The following is a 17,267-nucleotide window of genomic DNA, read 5'->3' as shown; positions in this document are numbered from 1 at the left end:
GGTAGAGACAGAGTTGATGCTGAGTTTCATATATTAACCTGACTTAATCATTCAACTTAATGACTTCAAGCTCTACTTAGATAGCTGTATTTTACATTTATAATATTTACAAACAGATTTGGGAACACCTACCCTTTTGCAGCAGACCATCTTACAATTGTGTCCTTGTCTTTCAATCCAATCAGCAATTGCTCTGTAATTTTTATTTTTTTTTAAAAAAAAAACAAAGTTAGAGAACATCTAGCACATCTCCTTTAGACTTGAGATCAATATTAGATCACTTCCAATAGGAAAATGTAGCCAGTTTCTTTTGGCTCTTCACTAATTCTAGCTAATTCAAGAGATAAACTCTGTCCACACCTTAATGGAAAAATATGAGGCAGAATAGTGGGGTCATCTATCTTGATTTAATTGGAGAAAATACAATTGAGTGTGAACACTGTCTTTTCAAAAGAATGGAGACAAAATGTACAATCAGAACAGTGCAAGAAGTTAAGACACCATTTGCAACAGAATTCAGACTGATGTCAAAACCAAACAGGCAAAAACATCTTCTGCATAACAAAAGACACCCATTGCTCAGACTTGCCAGACTTGCATTTTGGATAAATGATTTGAAAGTAGAATTCAACAATTCCCAACATTGAAAACAAGAAGGTTTTTTCCCCCCAAAAGCACATTGTTGACTCAGTCATGGGCAGTGGTCTGTTCCTCACTCATACTGTATAATTCACAGTAGCTAAAAGGCTTGTTCTATCTGTGTCTCAGCTACCTAAACCTTATGGGTTGAAATAATCAACAAAGACCACAATAATCAACAAAGAACATGCTCGACATTTAACATTAAGTGGTGGATCAGTTATCTCCATTTCACCAAAGTAATGTACTGTAACTTGTATTAATTGAATATATGTGAAATATCTTTCTATGATACTTAATTTCAAATCGACCTGCATCTGTGCATACTACTACAGAGTCCACGTAATTTGAGGCGGCATTGTTTGATTGCTTTTAAACATCACAATACATTTATACATGTATTTGCAGAATGTTATCAGGCCACAGGTCCTTCTTAACCATAAACAGTAGGTTAACAGCATTTTTTTTAAAAAAGCAAAGTGCTCTGAGGTGATCCAGTGCTAGAAGCTATGAAGCATGAAAAGACAATTATAGCCTTAAAAGCATCTCAACCACTTTAGCCCCTGGATGTTCATAGGATGACTCTGGAAGAACTGGTTTAAGGACTATAGACTTCTAATCTTAAACCTATTTTTAATTTTTTATATATAAATTTGATATATAAATTTTTTGCTGGTACAGCTACACCCAGAATAGCTGTAGCTAGCTACATAAACATCGTAGAATAGTTTTAAAACTGTTGCCCCACACGTACCCTAAAAGATATGGAACTACAGCAGCAAATCATCTTCATCTATACTGGTCTATGGGGAAAATATTATATTGGTCTTGTAATGAGATAGTCAAAAATGATATTACTGTTAACTGCATGATCAATCCACATAATTAATTTTTCAAGTTACACATTGCCTGTGAGGCTTAAAGTTTGACTGGCATTTTTCCTTCAGTGTAGAAAGCTCAGCTCCGATTTAGACATTACTATTATGTTAATATAAGGATTTTCAAATGTGTGTGTGAGTGTGTGTGTGTGTGTGTGTGTGTGTGTGTGTGTGTGAGAGAGAGAGAGAGAGAGAGAGAGAGAGAGAGAGAGAGAGAGAGAGAGAGAGAGAGAGAAACTTAGATTTCTACTTTTCAGAGAAAAAAATATGCATTCTATTATTCATCCTGGGTGAAGAAGGAAGGAGAGGGAGGCATGTTTCAAAAGTATCTAACAGAACCATAGTTTAATATTTTATAAAATGATAAATAGATCATGACTGAAATCATGTGTTCTTGCTTCCCAGGCTAAATAGGGAAGAAGTAGATGCACATGCAAAAACTATACTCTCAATGGCTGTGGAATAAGAAATTATATTGCTTTGTCTTTGCATCAGACATACCTACAACGTTTTCAACCTCTCCTGGAATATCATATTCCTCTTCCTCTTCTTCCTCTTCTTTAACAGCACCTGTATTATCTGTTTTCTGTGTAATAGGGCCATCGCCAGAAATCTGCAGGTTTGCAGCTAAAGATCGGAAACCCCGCTGATACCTAGAAAACAATATGTTTAGCATAATCTGAAACATTAATGTTTTCTAAAACTATATTCCATAAGTATAATTCAGGCTGATTTTATTTCCTTTATATTTCTTAAAATAAGCAGTCTAATACTTTAAGGCAATTTGCCGTTTGCTTACTGTTGTATCACTTAAAAGTGTTTTAATGTCAAACATTACATATATTTACAAATAAGCACAGTATTCAAAGGTCTGCTAACACAAAATTACAGTCATAATATAATATTATCCTATGTAACGGTACTCACTGTCTTTATTACAGGACTAGATGCACCCATCCATACGTTGCTGTGGCCCAGTCTGGTTCAATGAAAAAAACTCAGGAAAGAGTTCTTTCTCCCACCCTGGACCTTCCACACACATATAAAGAGAAGTGTCCCATAGGATGGTAAAACATGTGGGGGACTGAACAACAGCCAGTTCTCTCACACCAGAAGCAGCAAGGCTATTCAATGCTGATCTAGTATGCCAATTACTATATTTCTTGCAGCACTCAGAAAACAGTGGAATACCAGACATGAAACAATCAGGGCCAGCTAACACATCCCAACAAAGGATTCCCTCAGGCAGGAAGTAGCCAGGGTTTGAAGCAGCAAGGCTATTCAATGCTAATCAAGTTGGCCAGTTTGCAACAATTCTTGCAGTAAATAAAGAACACCACTCAGAAAACAGTGGAATACCAGACATGAAACAATCAGGGCCAGCTAACATTTCCCAAAAGCAAGGGTCCCCAAACTAAGGCCTGGGGGCCGGATGCGGCCCTCCAAGGTCATTTACCTGCCACACCCCCCCCCCCCGCCTTCAGTTTTAGACTTAGTCTAAAAATGACTTGAAGGCACACAACAACAATTCTAATTAACTTGACTATCTCATTGGCCAGAAGCAGGCCCACACTTTCCACTGAAATCCTGATAGGTTTATGTTGGTTGAAATTGTTTTTATTTTTAAATATTGTATTGTTCTTTCATTGTTTTCCCCCCACTACAAACAAGACATGTGCAGAGTGCATAGGAATTTGTTCATATTTTTTTCAAATGATAAATCGGCACCTCAACTGTCTGAAGGATTGTGGACCGGCCCTTTGCCCAAAAGGATTCCCCCAGGCAGGAAGTAGCCAGGGTTTGAAGCAGCAAAGCTATGTGATGCTAATCAATTGGAACATTAATACTTGCCTATAGCAGAAAGGGGTTCTTTCTCTCACCCTGGACCTTCCACAGATATATAGAGAAGCGTCCCACAGGATGATAAAACATCCAAGTGTCCCCTGGATAACATCCTTGCTCACATACCAGAAGCAGCTTGCAGTTTCTGAAGTCGCTCCTGACACCCTTTCCGTGGCTAGTCCTCAGAGCCTCGGCCTCGCGTAACTCCTCATGAGTAGTGAGGAGGCAGGCCTAGCCTTCCTTTGCGGCCCTGCCCACACCGGTTGCTAAAGGTTCAAGACTGCTTGGCCATTGCTTGCGGTGTTGCTAAGGGAAGGAGCCGTCTATTACAACGGCTAAGGGAAGAGAGTGCTTGGCCATTGCTAAGGGGCCATCTGTAACGGAGGAGGAGACTGATTGGCTGTTGTTTTGGGGTATGATTTTACCTTTCTCAGGTGTGTCAGGTTTGTGAGAGTAGGCTTAAAACACATGACAGCTCGGATGCTATGTTGTGTTCAAATTTCATAGCATTTGGGAGAGTAGTTTGGGAGATATGAGGTCCCTCACTGATGGACATTACATTTTTATTTATATAGATAAGTACTTCTAAAAGCTAGAATATATTTAAAGCATCTCTTGCTCATGCTAAGGAGCTATGGCATGTCCCACAGAATGATTGCTAGAAATTTTACATCTCCGCACACTGCTTTGGAAACTGCCAAAGTATCTCCCAAAATACATTTACAATTTATATTTACTATCTTTATTATAATTGTGATTAATTTTATTAACCATATATACTTGAGTATAAGTCAACCCGAATATAAGCTGAGGCACTTAATTTTACCACAAAAAACTGGGAAAACTTATTGACTCGAGTATAAGCCAAGGGTAGGAAATGCAGCAGCTACTGGTCAATTTGAAAAATAAAATAGATATCAATAACATTACATTAACTGAGGCATCAGTAGGTTAAATGTTTCTGAATATTTACCATATTTCAAAGAAAATCTGTAAACTAGCTCAGTAAGTAGAAAAGGAGGGTCAACAAAAATATGGTATCAACAATAACTTAATAATAATAATAATAATAATAATAATAATAATAATAATAATAATAATAAATTTATTTGTACTCTGCACTATTTCCCCATGGGGACTCAGGACAGCTTCTAACATAGCAACAGGCCATTCAATGCCTATATAAACAAAACCATAAAAATTTCAAACAAAAATAAATTAAAATAAACAGCTGTATTAAATAATTATCCTCTTCCTCTTCTTCCTCTCCTAGAGGCTCTGGTGCCAACACCTGTCCTCCCTTTTTAATTCCTCCATGTCCAGCCAGCTTTGCAGGACAAGGAGGAGTGGCGGCAGCACTGGAGCCTTGCTTGCGGGCTCCACTGCCATCGCGGTCACCATTCCTCTCTTCCGGCCCGCTCCATGGAGGAAAAGGCCAGTTTACATTAAAACTAGGGAGTTCTTTTTCAAACACCTTGTATTCGAGTATATACATATACTCTATATATATATATACTCTGCCTTTCTCACAGATTGGGACAAAAGTCAATTTATACATTGAAATTATTACAACACAGTCAAAATCTTTCAACACTAAAAGAAAATTAGAATATTAACAATATGTAAACAATGTAGAGTATATGGTCAGTCTTCCACATTACAGTTCAACATCTTTATTAATGACTTAGACAAAGGGTTAGAAGGCACGATCATCAAGTTTGCAGACGACACAAAACTGGGAGGGATAGCTAACACTCCAGAAGACAGGAGCAGAATTAAAACGAAACTAACAAAATGAAGTTCAACAGGGACAAATGCAAGATACTTCATTTCGGCAGAAAAAATGGAAATCAAAGATACAGAATGGGGGACGCCTGGCTTGACAGCAGTGTGTGCGAAAAAGACCTTGGAGTCCTCGTGGACAACAAGTTAAACATGAGCCAACAATGTGATGCAGCAGCTAAAAAAGCCAACGGGATTCTGGCCTGCATCAATAGGGGTATAGCGTCTAGATCCAGGGAAGTCATGCTCCCCCTCTATTCTGCCTTGGTCAGACCACACCTGGAATACTGCGTCCAATTCTGGGCACAGCAGTTGAAGGGAGATGTTGAAAAGCTGGAAAGCGTCCAGAGGAGGGCGACTAAAATGATTAAAGGTCTGGAGAACAAGCCCTATGAGGAGCGGCTTAAAGAGCTGGGCATGTTTAGTCTGCAGAAGAGAAGGCTGAGAGGAGACATGATAGCCATGTACAAATATGTGATGGGAAGTCATAGGGAGGAGGGAGCAAGCTTGTTTTCTGCTGCCCTGCAGACTAGGACATGGAACAATGGCTTCAAACTACAGGAAAGGAGATTCCACCTGATCATCAGGAAGAACTTCCTCACTGTGAGGGCTGTTCGACAGTGGAACTCTCTCCCCCGGGCTGTGGTGGAGGCTCCTTCCTTGGAGGCTTTTAAGCAGAGGCTGGATGGCCATCTGTCGGGGGTGCTTTGAATGCGATTTCCTGCTTCTTGGCAGGGGGTTGGACTGGATGGCCCATGAGGTCTCTTCCAACTCTACTATTCTATGATTCTATGATTCTACAGGGGTTAAGGATGCAGGAACCCCCAGAAAGTAGAAAATCCATGAATAACTATGGGGTGGGACAATTGCCTCCCCAAATCCCTGGAGCAGCAAAGATTTCCGTGACAAAGAATGTCGCGAATGCAGAGCAGCTAAGTTTGGGATGCTGTTTGTCAGGAAAACATTGGCTGTTCTGCCTTTTCCAAAGTTGCTGGGAAATGCAGAGCAACTTCTGTCTCTGTTACACCTCAAGGTAGTGAGAGCACCCTGAAAACCACACTGGAGCCAGAAACATAAGCCAAGCAGTTTATTATAGTATGTATGTATGTATGTATGTATGTATGTATGTATGTATGTATGCAAGCAAATAGCGTAAAAAGTCAATAGAGGAATTAATCCATAGTATAAAATCTGTGACTGTTCAACACAAGTCCAGTAAAGTATTTCAATATTGTAATCGACAAAGGGAACTCAATAGTTCCGCCAAGAAGTTGGAGTAGTCCATAACACTGTTCAAACTGGGTCAGCCAGAAGTTGCAAAGAACAAGGACAAGACACTGTAATCCACAAGGGAAGCAGTTGCTAAGGGGTCGCAGATTCGAGGTTAACAAGGTGAGGTATACTCGAGAGTCATGAAGCACGAACACAGCCTGGAAATCCTGAAATCAGGCATGGGAGCAAGGCAAGGAGCAAGAGGCAGGAACACAGATTCTTCTTCCAAGAATAGCAAAGTTGACACCGCAACCAGGGTAGGGAGAGAAGCACCTTTAAAGAGTTTTTAAGGCTACAAGTTGGGATGCACAGAATTTCACATGGGAAAGTTAGTCATTAGTGCGTCTCAGAGCCAAATGGCGACTCCTTCTGACACACTCCCTTTGACTCCTTTCCTTCGCAATAGATTCTCTCCGATTAAAAGCAGCACCCTTCCCTGCGTCAACAACATGTAGCAAAACCAACCTTGACTGAGGACCAGAATGTTCGCCAATTAGTGGAGTCTCTGGCTCCACTACTTCGGCCACCTGCCAAGACATTGGGCTTTGCTCCAAGTCCTGGATGGGCTCAAAATCCGAATCAGACTCTGAATCAGACTCCAACTCCTGCTGTAATACAGGCTGCAGCGGCTGAGTTACAACAGTCTCTTTCATAAATGGCAACCCAAACTTTCAATCCAATGGGAAAAGTTTAGATCTGAGGTCAAGATGCCGCTTGCCAGGTATATTTATTTATTTATTTATTTATTTATTACAATATTTATATCCCGCCCTTCTCACCCAACAGGGGACTCAGGGCGGCTTACAATAAAACACACATATAAAAACTGTACAATACACTATAAATCAGTTTAAAAAATTAACTTACATAAAACATTCATAAAACGCATTACAAAATACAGATAGGCGTGCTCAAGTTTAAAAGACTGGGTCTGTCAATTGAGTTCCAGTATACATAATAGTAATTAATGCTGCTGATTCTTATTTGAAAGCCTGGCCCCACAACCAAGTTTTAACCTTCCTACGGAAGGATAGGAGGGAGGGAGCCTGCCTGACTTCAATGGGGAGGGTGTTCCATAGGCGGGGAGCCACTACTGAAAAGGCCCTGTCTCTTGTCCCCGCCAGCCGCACCTGTGAGGCTGACAGGACCGCGAGCAGGGCCTCATCTGATGATCTTAAGCTTCGAGGTGGGTCGTAGCGGGAGACACGTTCGGACATGTAAGCTGGGCCAGAACCGTTTAGAGCGTTATAGGCTAAAGCCAGCACCTTGAATTGTGCTCGGTAGCTAATCGGCAGCCAGCGGAGCTGGCGTAACAGAGGAGTAGTACGCTCCCTGTATGCCGCTCCAGTTATTAACCAGGTATATGTCGCACGTAGCAGCCTCAGGCCTCAGGAAAAGGTGCAACAATTCCACAAATTAGCAAATCTATAAATGCAAAACCCTCTTTAAAACATATCATCCTTAAAATCCTCCAATTCCCAAAACCTGTCTTTACCCACCAATGGAAGGGTAGTAAGAAGGAACTAATTTCTAGCCTTCCTTGGTAAGGAGCTCCAAAGGCTAGGAGGCACCACCAGAAAAATCGTATCTTATAAGCTATCTTTATGCAACATATTTTTAATAGTTTTGGGCATAAAACAAAGTTTGTGTACACTGAACCATCAGAAAGCAAAAGTTATCATTCTCTCAGCCAATTTCAGATTCAAGAATGTTTCAGATTTTGGAATTCTAGATAAGAGATGGTCAATCTGTGTCATATATCTACCTAGGCAGGGATAAAATAGTCAGTAAAAATAAAATAGAAAAAAAATAGCAGAGGACTCTATAATTAAGATTTTAATACAAACCTGCCTTCTGGGAAAAGACAAAATACAGAAATCAACATTTTTGAGATTCGGAAATACGCGTGTGCGTATTATACCTTAAATGTAGGTCAGAAATTCTGTAAAATTGAGCAGCCCTATTATCTTATGTTGCATTTATAATTCTTCAAATATATATTGTAGCATGCCCCAAAGTATGAACATATCTGTGATGTTTCCTTTAAACAATAGCATCTACGGATTCAGTTTTATAATCTAGCCTTAGAAGGAGCATTCAAGCAGTTAACAAAATACAGTTAATAAGGGAGCTAATGTGATGCATAATATGTAAAGTAATGTGCAAGAAAGAAGGCGCTTCTCACATCCTTGGATTACAAAGTTTCCTACACTTATATATTTAAACCAGAAATTCTTGTCACCCAGCGAATAGTTGGTGATCTATTACTCATCTACCTCTAGCAATTATAGATTTTGTAGTTCAGGTTGGCTCAATAAAAGAGAAAAAGGCAAGCAAAAACATGAATCTGAGAAGAACAAACCTCCACTTTGCAACCTTTGGCTTAAGAAATGTCAGACCAAGCCGCTGAACGAGTTTCACTCCCAGTTTGCGAAGAAGTGTTTGATTACTTTCAGACAGCTTGCACTTATCAAGACATTCAAGCACAGTAGAAGCTACAAGAAACAAAAATATCCATGAATATGTATAACAGACTTGTATTTTCCTTACCATATTTAATGCAAGGTAGGTGTGAGATTAATAACACAATCAGTTGGGTCTAGCCATGATTACAATGAACCAATTGAAATCAATAGGACCAGGTAGTCATGAGTAAACCATAAATCCTGAATTAAGACTCAAATTTAACAAGAGAACTGGCTTAATTTTAAAATAACTCTGAACAAGACACAGATAGGGGCCACCTCATTTATTTAACCATTTCCACTGAGAGAAAAAGCCAAACAGAGTGACCAAGCTATATAAACCACATTAAGCCAGAAATCTCAGCACTTCTAGATTAACATAATCTGCTCAGCTGTTACAAAGAAAGTCAATTCTAGAAATGTCCAAGAATAAAATGGGGGGTTAAAAAATTCATTTTTGAGATGTAGACAATTTTATTAAGAATGAAAGAAACAGTGAAAAAAGACTGATTATATTTGATACCTGAAGCAATGTTTAAGTATCTGTCAGAATGTCCCTAAGGCTATGATATTAATAGAAGAACCAGTAATCCTGCATAGTTGTGCCATTTGTTGAGAATGTTTTTCCAAATATAGAAAAAATGCACTGATCTTAAAAAATGATGTGGAGACTATTCTGTTTAGTTCCACAACACGGTTCAAAAATTACTGAAGTGTAAATACAAAAATGCTCAACAGCAATAAGAAATTGTAATGTTTTCATCACAAAGGTGAGAAAGGAAATATTAATATCAAGAATTATCTTAGGGTACTGTTGTCATCTCTTTATACAGAGATAACATGTTGTGATGTACATAGTTGCAGGTGTCAATTCATATCATTTGTAACTGGAAAATGACTACTGGCTTTCAGCCCCTTTCGTTACAGATGCTAAAGGACTTATTCTTTGCAAATTCCAGTATAAACGGAGCAGTTCCACATCTCCCATATAATGAATATAGACACCCCTTGAATTCTGCACTTCTCAACTTTTAAAAAAAGTACAAAAGTATAAAATCCTCTATTCATGTTCAGAAATGCTTGCCTGCTTTGAGTGAAAAATCCATAGGGTTAGAACGGATTTATAAAGATAAGCCCAGAAACAGACTGATCCGTTCATCCCTACAATCCACAAATATACTTGTCCGCATGTGTGATGGGCCAGTATGCACAGAAAAACAAAACGATTTTGGCCAATCTACTAAGAGTATAAAAAGCTGGATAAAATTCAACCAAAGGAAGCAACTGTAACTGACTTGGATCCCAAGACAAGAAACAGTCAGCTTGTAAGAGATGACCCCCTTTCTTATCCTCCTTCAATATCTGAACCCAGGAAACAGTGCTTCAGGGGACTGTAGATCTTGAACAGCTTAACGAGGCACAACAGGATGAATGATACATTTCTCCCAAATAAGGAGGAACCTGATAGCACAAGGTGTCTCTAACAAATTTTGGGTGTTCACCCTTTCCCATCAGGGCTCTGCTCTGCATCTCATTCTGTTCCAGAGAGTCTTCCATCTCAACAGAGATTTGGGGAGGAAAAAACAAAACATCTCCTTCTGGACATAGGTGTTCTTAGAATCACTGGTTTCAATGGGACAGCTCAGCAAATTATTAAAATCTCTCCCACTGAAACCAATGCGCATTCACAACATTTAACTTAAGCCAAATCATACTCGCTATATTGTTCTACCAACTATTTAAGATGTTGATATTACTTTGAAGAATCTTACCATATGGTAAACAGTCTTCTCTTTTTCCATGTTTAAAAAGTTGTGCCTGAAAAAGAGGGAAGGATTAAAGAAATACTGAAATTTTAACATGTCCAAAGTAATCTTCATCAATTAATAGTGTTCAGTAGAGTTTATAGGATTACAATGCCTTCAAATTTAAGTCCATCAGAAATTATACATAAATGTTAATGCAGCAATTGCACTCACACAGAGATTGATTCAGCTTGGATGCAGATACAGTTACATGTATGTTATGATTCATAATATTATTGATTTTACCTATTTTTTTATCTTTTATTTATTTTTCTCCCAATTTTGGGGACTCAAGGCGACTAATAATTAATAAAAAAACAATGCAATGTTTTTTAAAAAATAAATGCACTAAAATACAAATATAAAAATTAAAAACAATTAAAGCTTTTGTGTCATTAAGACCATTAAATATTAAAACGCAACAAAACTCCACAGCCATGCCAAAATCCCAATCACACTGCCCTCAACTGATTCATAAGCAAAGCGCAATGACAGAACGGTTGTTTCACTTTAAAGGTCTTGTCGCAGTATCTTTTGCCTCCAAAAAGCACATCATATTTTGCAAGGAAGAAAAAGAAAATACGTTTTTGTACATTTTTTGCCCAATTGTCTCCATTTCATGGACAATTCTACCTAAGGCTGAGATTTAAGAGTCCAACAAAAATTGAAGTCACAGATGTTACATCTTCCTCAGCAATCTAGAAGAAACCTGATATGGATCAGTCAACTGCCAAATATGTTTTAAACACAATTTGATTTTCTCTACTTTGTATATACTAGAAAAAGAGTGGTCCACTACCAGAGGATGGGGCCCATCATGACCCATCATGTGAACTTGGAGAGATTCATTTAAAAATAAAACAAAAAAAATATTTTTGGCCTGATATGTCTCTAAGCCATCTAGTTGACCATGAGGGACAACTTCATGACACAAATACCCCTAAGGCTTGCTACTGAATTTATTTTATTAATTATATCCCATTGTCTGCTTTCTTCAAATCCAGGGTGCATTAATATATCAAACACTTTTGAAATAAATCCCAAGTTTCTTGTTTCTCTATATACTGTGTTTGTAGCAAAATATTAAAATAGATTAGCTCACTTTTTCTGAACTTGGGTGTCTTGATCCTTCTGTGTTACAATTTTCAGTTCTGAAATCTCTAATAAATAAAGCTATTTATTTATTCATTCAGGCAACAATATACTGACCAAGCTTTCAATTTCAGATAGTCTTTATTATTCAGATACAGTCTTAAGATGCAATATGAAAGGAGGTAGCAGATATTCAAACTGGGCTCTATTAGATGTAGTGATGATACCTAACACTGTTATGAGTTATTCCCTCATCCATCCCTCCCTCTCTCTCTCTCTCTGGCAGCTGCCACCTGGATGTATGTATCTCTGTCTTTAGGCAAAACACACAGGTTGCTTGTTAGGCAGAAAATAGAGGTAGAGACTGGGGGCCCTTCCACACAGCCCTATATTCCAGAATATCAAGGCAGAAAATCCCACAATATCTGCTTTGAGCTGGGTTATCTGAGTCCACACTCAGATAATGTGGGATTTTCTACCTTGATATTTTGGGATATAGGGGCTGTGTGGAACTGAATAATCTTCTCAGTAAAAATGTATTAGAACAAATTAAAGAATGAGATGGCAGAAGTGACACACAATATTTGTTCACAAAGATTCCATGTAGTCTATTAAATGCTCCAGAGAATAACATAATGTGGAAAGTCTAGACATATATTTCTTATTATTCCTGTTTGTTTTAAATAAAGGAACCTGATTAAAATCTGTATGTAAAATATTCTTAAGTTGCCAAACAATGAAGTAAGCAGATGTAGTCACGTTCACTTCGTTAGTGATATATTTCATTGGATGCAATGGATCTCAGCACTGACACAAAGCTCTTTGATCCAAGGAAAGCATCAGAGCAATACAGCCTCTATATACCTCCCCCAATTTGACCTAGGAGTTTGTGGGACTTTTCAAAAGGATTTATGTATTTAGTCATCAGGATGCAAAGTCAATCAAGCATCCTGAACAACACCAAATCTGTTATTATCATTAACGAAGTGAATAAGTGGAGTGTGAATTTAAAACTTGGAAGTAAACTCTTCACAATGGTTTGTAATATCAAGGAAAATTTAAAAAATAGGATCTTAATGTTTTGATGTTATTTCTTCCATACTTAGTGGTAAGATCTGAACCCACATTGATACAAAGTATTATTTAAGTTATTCTGCAGTTGCCCTCTATCTTATCTTATAATAGCGTCATTAAACATTACGTCTCCTGACTGTGAGGCTACAAGAGACATCAGCTAATGTCCGTCCAAACTACACATTTCTAACTATACCCACTAATCATGCACAACATGCAAAAATAATAATCATGGCTGCTATATGAAATCTTAGGCTAATGGTAGTTGTAATTTGTTTCTCCGGCTACATGGATGATGTAGTAATTTGCAGTGCAACATACATTGGCCATGTAACATAAAACAATAAACAACAACAACAACAACAAGAACAACATGGAAGTATGTTTTTTGATCTAGAGTGAGCTACAGGTATGATCTTAGCACATGTTTACACAATCCTGCATAGCTGAAATTACATGAAGTCAGTATTTATAAAACACACTTTAAAATAGATTTGAAAATATACAAGAAATCACCCCACATTTTACTTAGAACTATTGCCCAGATAATGTCCATTATCAAATCAGGTGTCAGGTAGTATAACACAAAAATAAGTACGTGTGTGTGTGTGTGAACAGGGCTGGAAGCAGAGAGGGACATATAGCTGAGGGAAGTTAAAAATCCCACATAGTTAGGAGAGGAGTCAGCCAGTTAGTAATCAGAGATAGCAGGGATGCCCCTTTCTGCTCTTAGCCTACATTTCCAGAGAAATGTAGGATAAGAAGAAATGTCTAAAACTCCTCTGTCCTTTTCATGTACAAGGAAGATGGCAGCAAGGCAACATGTGAGGAAGAATGGAGAAAAAATCCTGACCACATTCATATGGCATTTCCAGGAATCACCTGGTTTAGCTCTTTGCTTTCTTCTTCATATGGGGTGTTATTGTTTATTCATTCAGTTGCTTCCGACCCTTCGTGACCTCATGGACCAGCCCACGCCAGCCTACTCCCTGTCGGCCGGCGCCATCCCCAGCTCTTTCAAAGTCAAGCCAGTCACTTCAAGGATACCATCCATCCATCTTGCTCTTGGTTGGCCCCTCTTCCTTTTTCCTTCCATTTTCCCCAGCATTATTATCTTCTCCAAGCTTTCCTGTCTTCTCATTATGTGGCCAAAGTACTTCATCTTTGCCTCTAATATCCTTCCCTCCAGTGAGCAGTTGGGCATTATTTCACATGGGGTAAGTTCCTGGAAAAGCTCCGCCTAGTGTTTCTGCCAGGAGTCCAATTACTGTATATACTCAAATACAAGTCGATCATTTTTAGACAAAAAATAACCCTGAAAAACTGGGCATATGCAGAAGAGTTTTGAGGCAGTCCTTCAAGCCTCCTCATGGTAACAGTGTGAGCATAGTTCATATTTCTTCTGAGATATGTCCACCCCAATGACTAGTCTGTCACCATGTCCCTTTGGGTCTCAGCTCCTGGCAGCAATCCCTAGGCTTTTGCCATTGTGCTGGTAAAGGCAGAATTGTATGACTAGGTTTGCTAGGAAAAAAACAACCGAGAGCTGGACTATGACCAGTACAGAAGGAACATGAACCCTCCTGGATATGCTTCTCAGGACTTGCCAAGGAAAAGTGCCTTGCTAGATCTACCGTCTGGTCTGGACTTCAAGCTCATCCCCCACCCCCCTTGGAGTAATGAAGTACTGCCCATCTGTGCTTGGAGCAGGGCAGGTGTACCTCTCCTTTGCTTTCTTCAGCAGGTTCTTTTTGGCAACTATAAGAAGTCAGGCACGGGGAAAGAAAGTGCACACATTACTGACAGTGTGTTTGAATGATGTTCCCTGGCAGGCTGAACATGCCACAGAATTGTGTCATGCTCTTTCTAAAAAGGGAGGCTGTGCGTCTTCTTGGTAACCCAGTAACAATAGGTTGTGCAAGAGAAGTTTGCAAAAAATCTCCCACTGAAATCTTAGGGGTGTTTCTTTAATGCATGGCTTTTACACAGAAAGAGCACAAAAACATGAATGGAAGGAAAGTAAATCACTTCTCATCCCCCAAATCTTTATGATTCATTGTTGTATAAAACACTGTGAAAATCTCAGTGAAACTTTGTGGGGTTCATTCTTATGTTGTCTGCTCTTTTCAAACCCCACAACTTCTTTACATCCTTTCTTACAGGTCCCTAGGTTTTACCTTCAATATACCCATAAGTGAAAGCTAATTCAGCAATGTCGAGTCTCAAACCTGCCCTCATTCACAAAAACAAGTTACAGGTGAGTATATACAGCACTTTAGGTAGCTTAGTCACACTCCTTGCAATAAAAGGCAAGAGATGGAGATCAGATTCTTTTCAGCCAAATTATCTAATCCAGAAACAGCACTTCATAATGAGAGGTACAACAGTTAAAGTCAGCATTGAAGCTTCAGTGACAATCTCTTACATTTAATGTGGCCTGCTTAGAGCTTTTATTCAGTTAAAAGAGGAATTACCAAAGGCATTCAAAAATATCCACAAGTAATATTTATTTATTTATTTATTTACCACATTTCTACCCCGCCCTTCTCACCCGAGGGGACTCAGGGCAGCTTACAACAACCGGCAAAATTCAATGCCAAACAGATCAATAAAACAGCAACACATTTAAAACCATTAACAACTATTCATAAAATACAACACATAAAATATATAAAATACATTAGTCAGCTAAAACATATAGTTACTTAAAACTACTTTTCCACGGAACCATTGCACATAAACCTAAGTTCAGATTATGTCAATATATTGCTTATTCATTAAATGCTTGCGCACAAAGCCATGTCTTAACGTTCTTCCTGAAGCCCAGGAGAGTTGGGGCCTGCCGGATTTTACTGGGGAGGGAGTTCCACAGCCGGGGAGCCACCACAGAGAAGGCCCTGCCTCTCGTCCCCACCAGCCGCGCCTGTGAAGCAGGTGGGACCGAGAGCAGGGCCTCTCCAGACGATCTTTGTGTTCTTGATGGTTCATAGGAGGAGATACGTTCGGTCAGGTAAGTTGGACCAGAACCGTTTAGGGCAGGGGTCCCCAAACTAAGGCCCGGGGGCCAGATGCGGCCCTCCAAGGTCCTTTACCTGGCCCCTGTCCTAAACTTTAGACTTAGGGTTGACCTAAGTCTACCTGGTCTTTGGAGGTCTCTTTGCTTACTTATAGCCTTATGAGATTGTCTAGATATTGTTTGGAGGTCTCTTTGCTTAGCTATGGCCGTATGAGACCATCTAGATGGCTTTTGGAGGTAACTTTCACTACCTATGGTCATATGAGACCATCTAGATGGCCTTTGAGGGTGCCTTTACTTACCTATGGTTTTATGAGATCGTCTTGATAGCCTTTGGGGGCCCCCCTTCCTTACCTATGGTCTTATGAAACCATCTAGATGGTTTTTGAGGATCCCTTTCCTTATCTGTGATCTTATGAGACCATCTAGATGGCTTTTGGAGGTCACTTTCCTTACCTATGGTCCTATGAGACCATCTAGATGGTCTTTGAGGATCCATTTCCTTATCTATGGTCTTATGAGACCATCTATATGGCTTTTGGAGGTCACTTTCCTTACCTATGGTCCTATGAGACCATCTAGATGGTCTTTGAGGATCCCTTTCCTTATCTATGGTCTTATGAGACCATCTAGGTGGTCTTTGGAGGTCTCTTTGCTTACCTATGGTCTAATGATATCATCTAGATCAGCGGCCCTCCAAGGTCATTGACCTGGCCTCTGTCCTAAACTTTAGACTTAGGGTTGACCTAAGTCTGAAATGACTTGAAGGCACACAACAACAACAATCGTAATTTCTGACTATTTCATCAGAGTCCGGCCCCCCAACAGTCTGAGGGACTGTGAATCAGCCCTCCAGTTAAAAAGTTTGAGGACCCCTGGTTTAGGGCTTTGTAGGTCAAAACCAGCACTTTGAATTGGGCTCGGTAGCATATCGGCAGCCAGTGGAGCTGGCATAGCAGGGGGGTGGTGCGCTCCCTGTATGCCGCCCCAGTTATTAATCTGGCTGCCAAGCACCTATTTCAACCTTGTGTCTTGTCACTTCAGTAGCAAGGAAGCCTTCCAGATAAACATGGCCAGGAGTTAAAGTTAAAGGAACATAGCCCAGCCCTAAAAATATTTTCACATATGCAACAGCCACTTTACAGACTAAAGTAATTTCAGCTTTGGTGTGCAGGCAACAAAAAATCCCTAAGGCTATGCACCTGTTTTGTTTTAGGTTTTAATGAACTGCATTTCAAGATCTTAAACAAGATCTTCATACCTTGAAAAACACTGAAGCTTAGGATTGCTCGATGGTTTTGAATTCAATATGTGCTAGTTGCAGAAGATCTTTAAAAGGGTTGACTCTTTCCTGATGAAGTAGATTAAACTCCAAGTATACTTGTTTCAGAAAGAAATATTG

At 39.4% G+C, this 17,267-nt stretch overlaps 1 protein-coding gene across 1 annotated transcript in view; it reads right to left on the bottom strand.

Annotated features, from left to right (window-relative positions):
* tbcd (tubulin folding cofactor D) overlaps nt 1-17,267 on the bottom strand; it is a 171,594-nt gene that overhangs the window by 116,919 nt on the left and 37,408 nt on the right. The window contains exons 9-12 of the mRNA XM_062970687.1: nt 10,651-10,696; nt 8,776-8,908; nt 2,019-2,170; nt 133-193 (exon numbers count right to left, since the gene is read on the bottom strand). Coding sequence (XP_062826757.1) covers nt 133-193; nt 2,019-2,170; nt 8,776-8,908; nt 10,651-10,696 — 392 coding nt within the window. The remainder of the gene's footprint in view (nt 1-132; nt 194-2,018; nt 2,171-8,775; nt 8,909-10,650; nt 10,697-17,267) is intronic.

The sequence above is a fragment of the Anolis carolinensis genome, chromosome 2, assembly GCF_035594765.1.
Source record: "Anolis carolinensis isolate JA03-04 chromosome 2, rAnoCar3.1.pri, whole genome shotgun sequence".
In the NCBI taxonomy this organism is placed as follows: domain Eukaryota; kingdom Metazoa; phylum Chordata; class Lepidosauria; order Squamata; family Dactyloidae; genus Anolis; species Anolis carolinensis.
The sequence above is the reverse complement of the archived record's forward strand: the minus strand, read 5'-3'. Positions and strand labels throughout refer to the sequence as shown.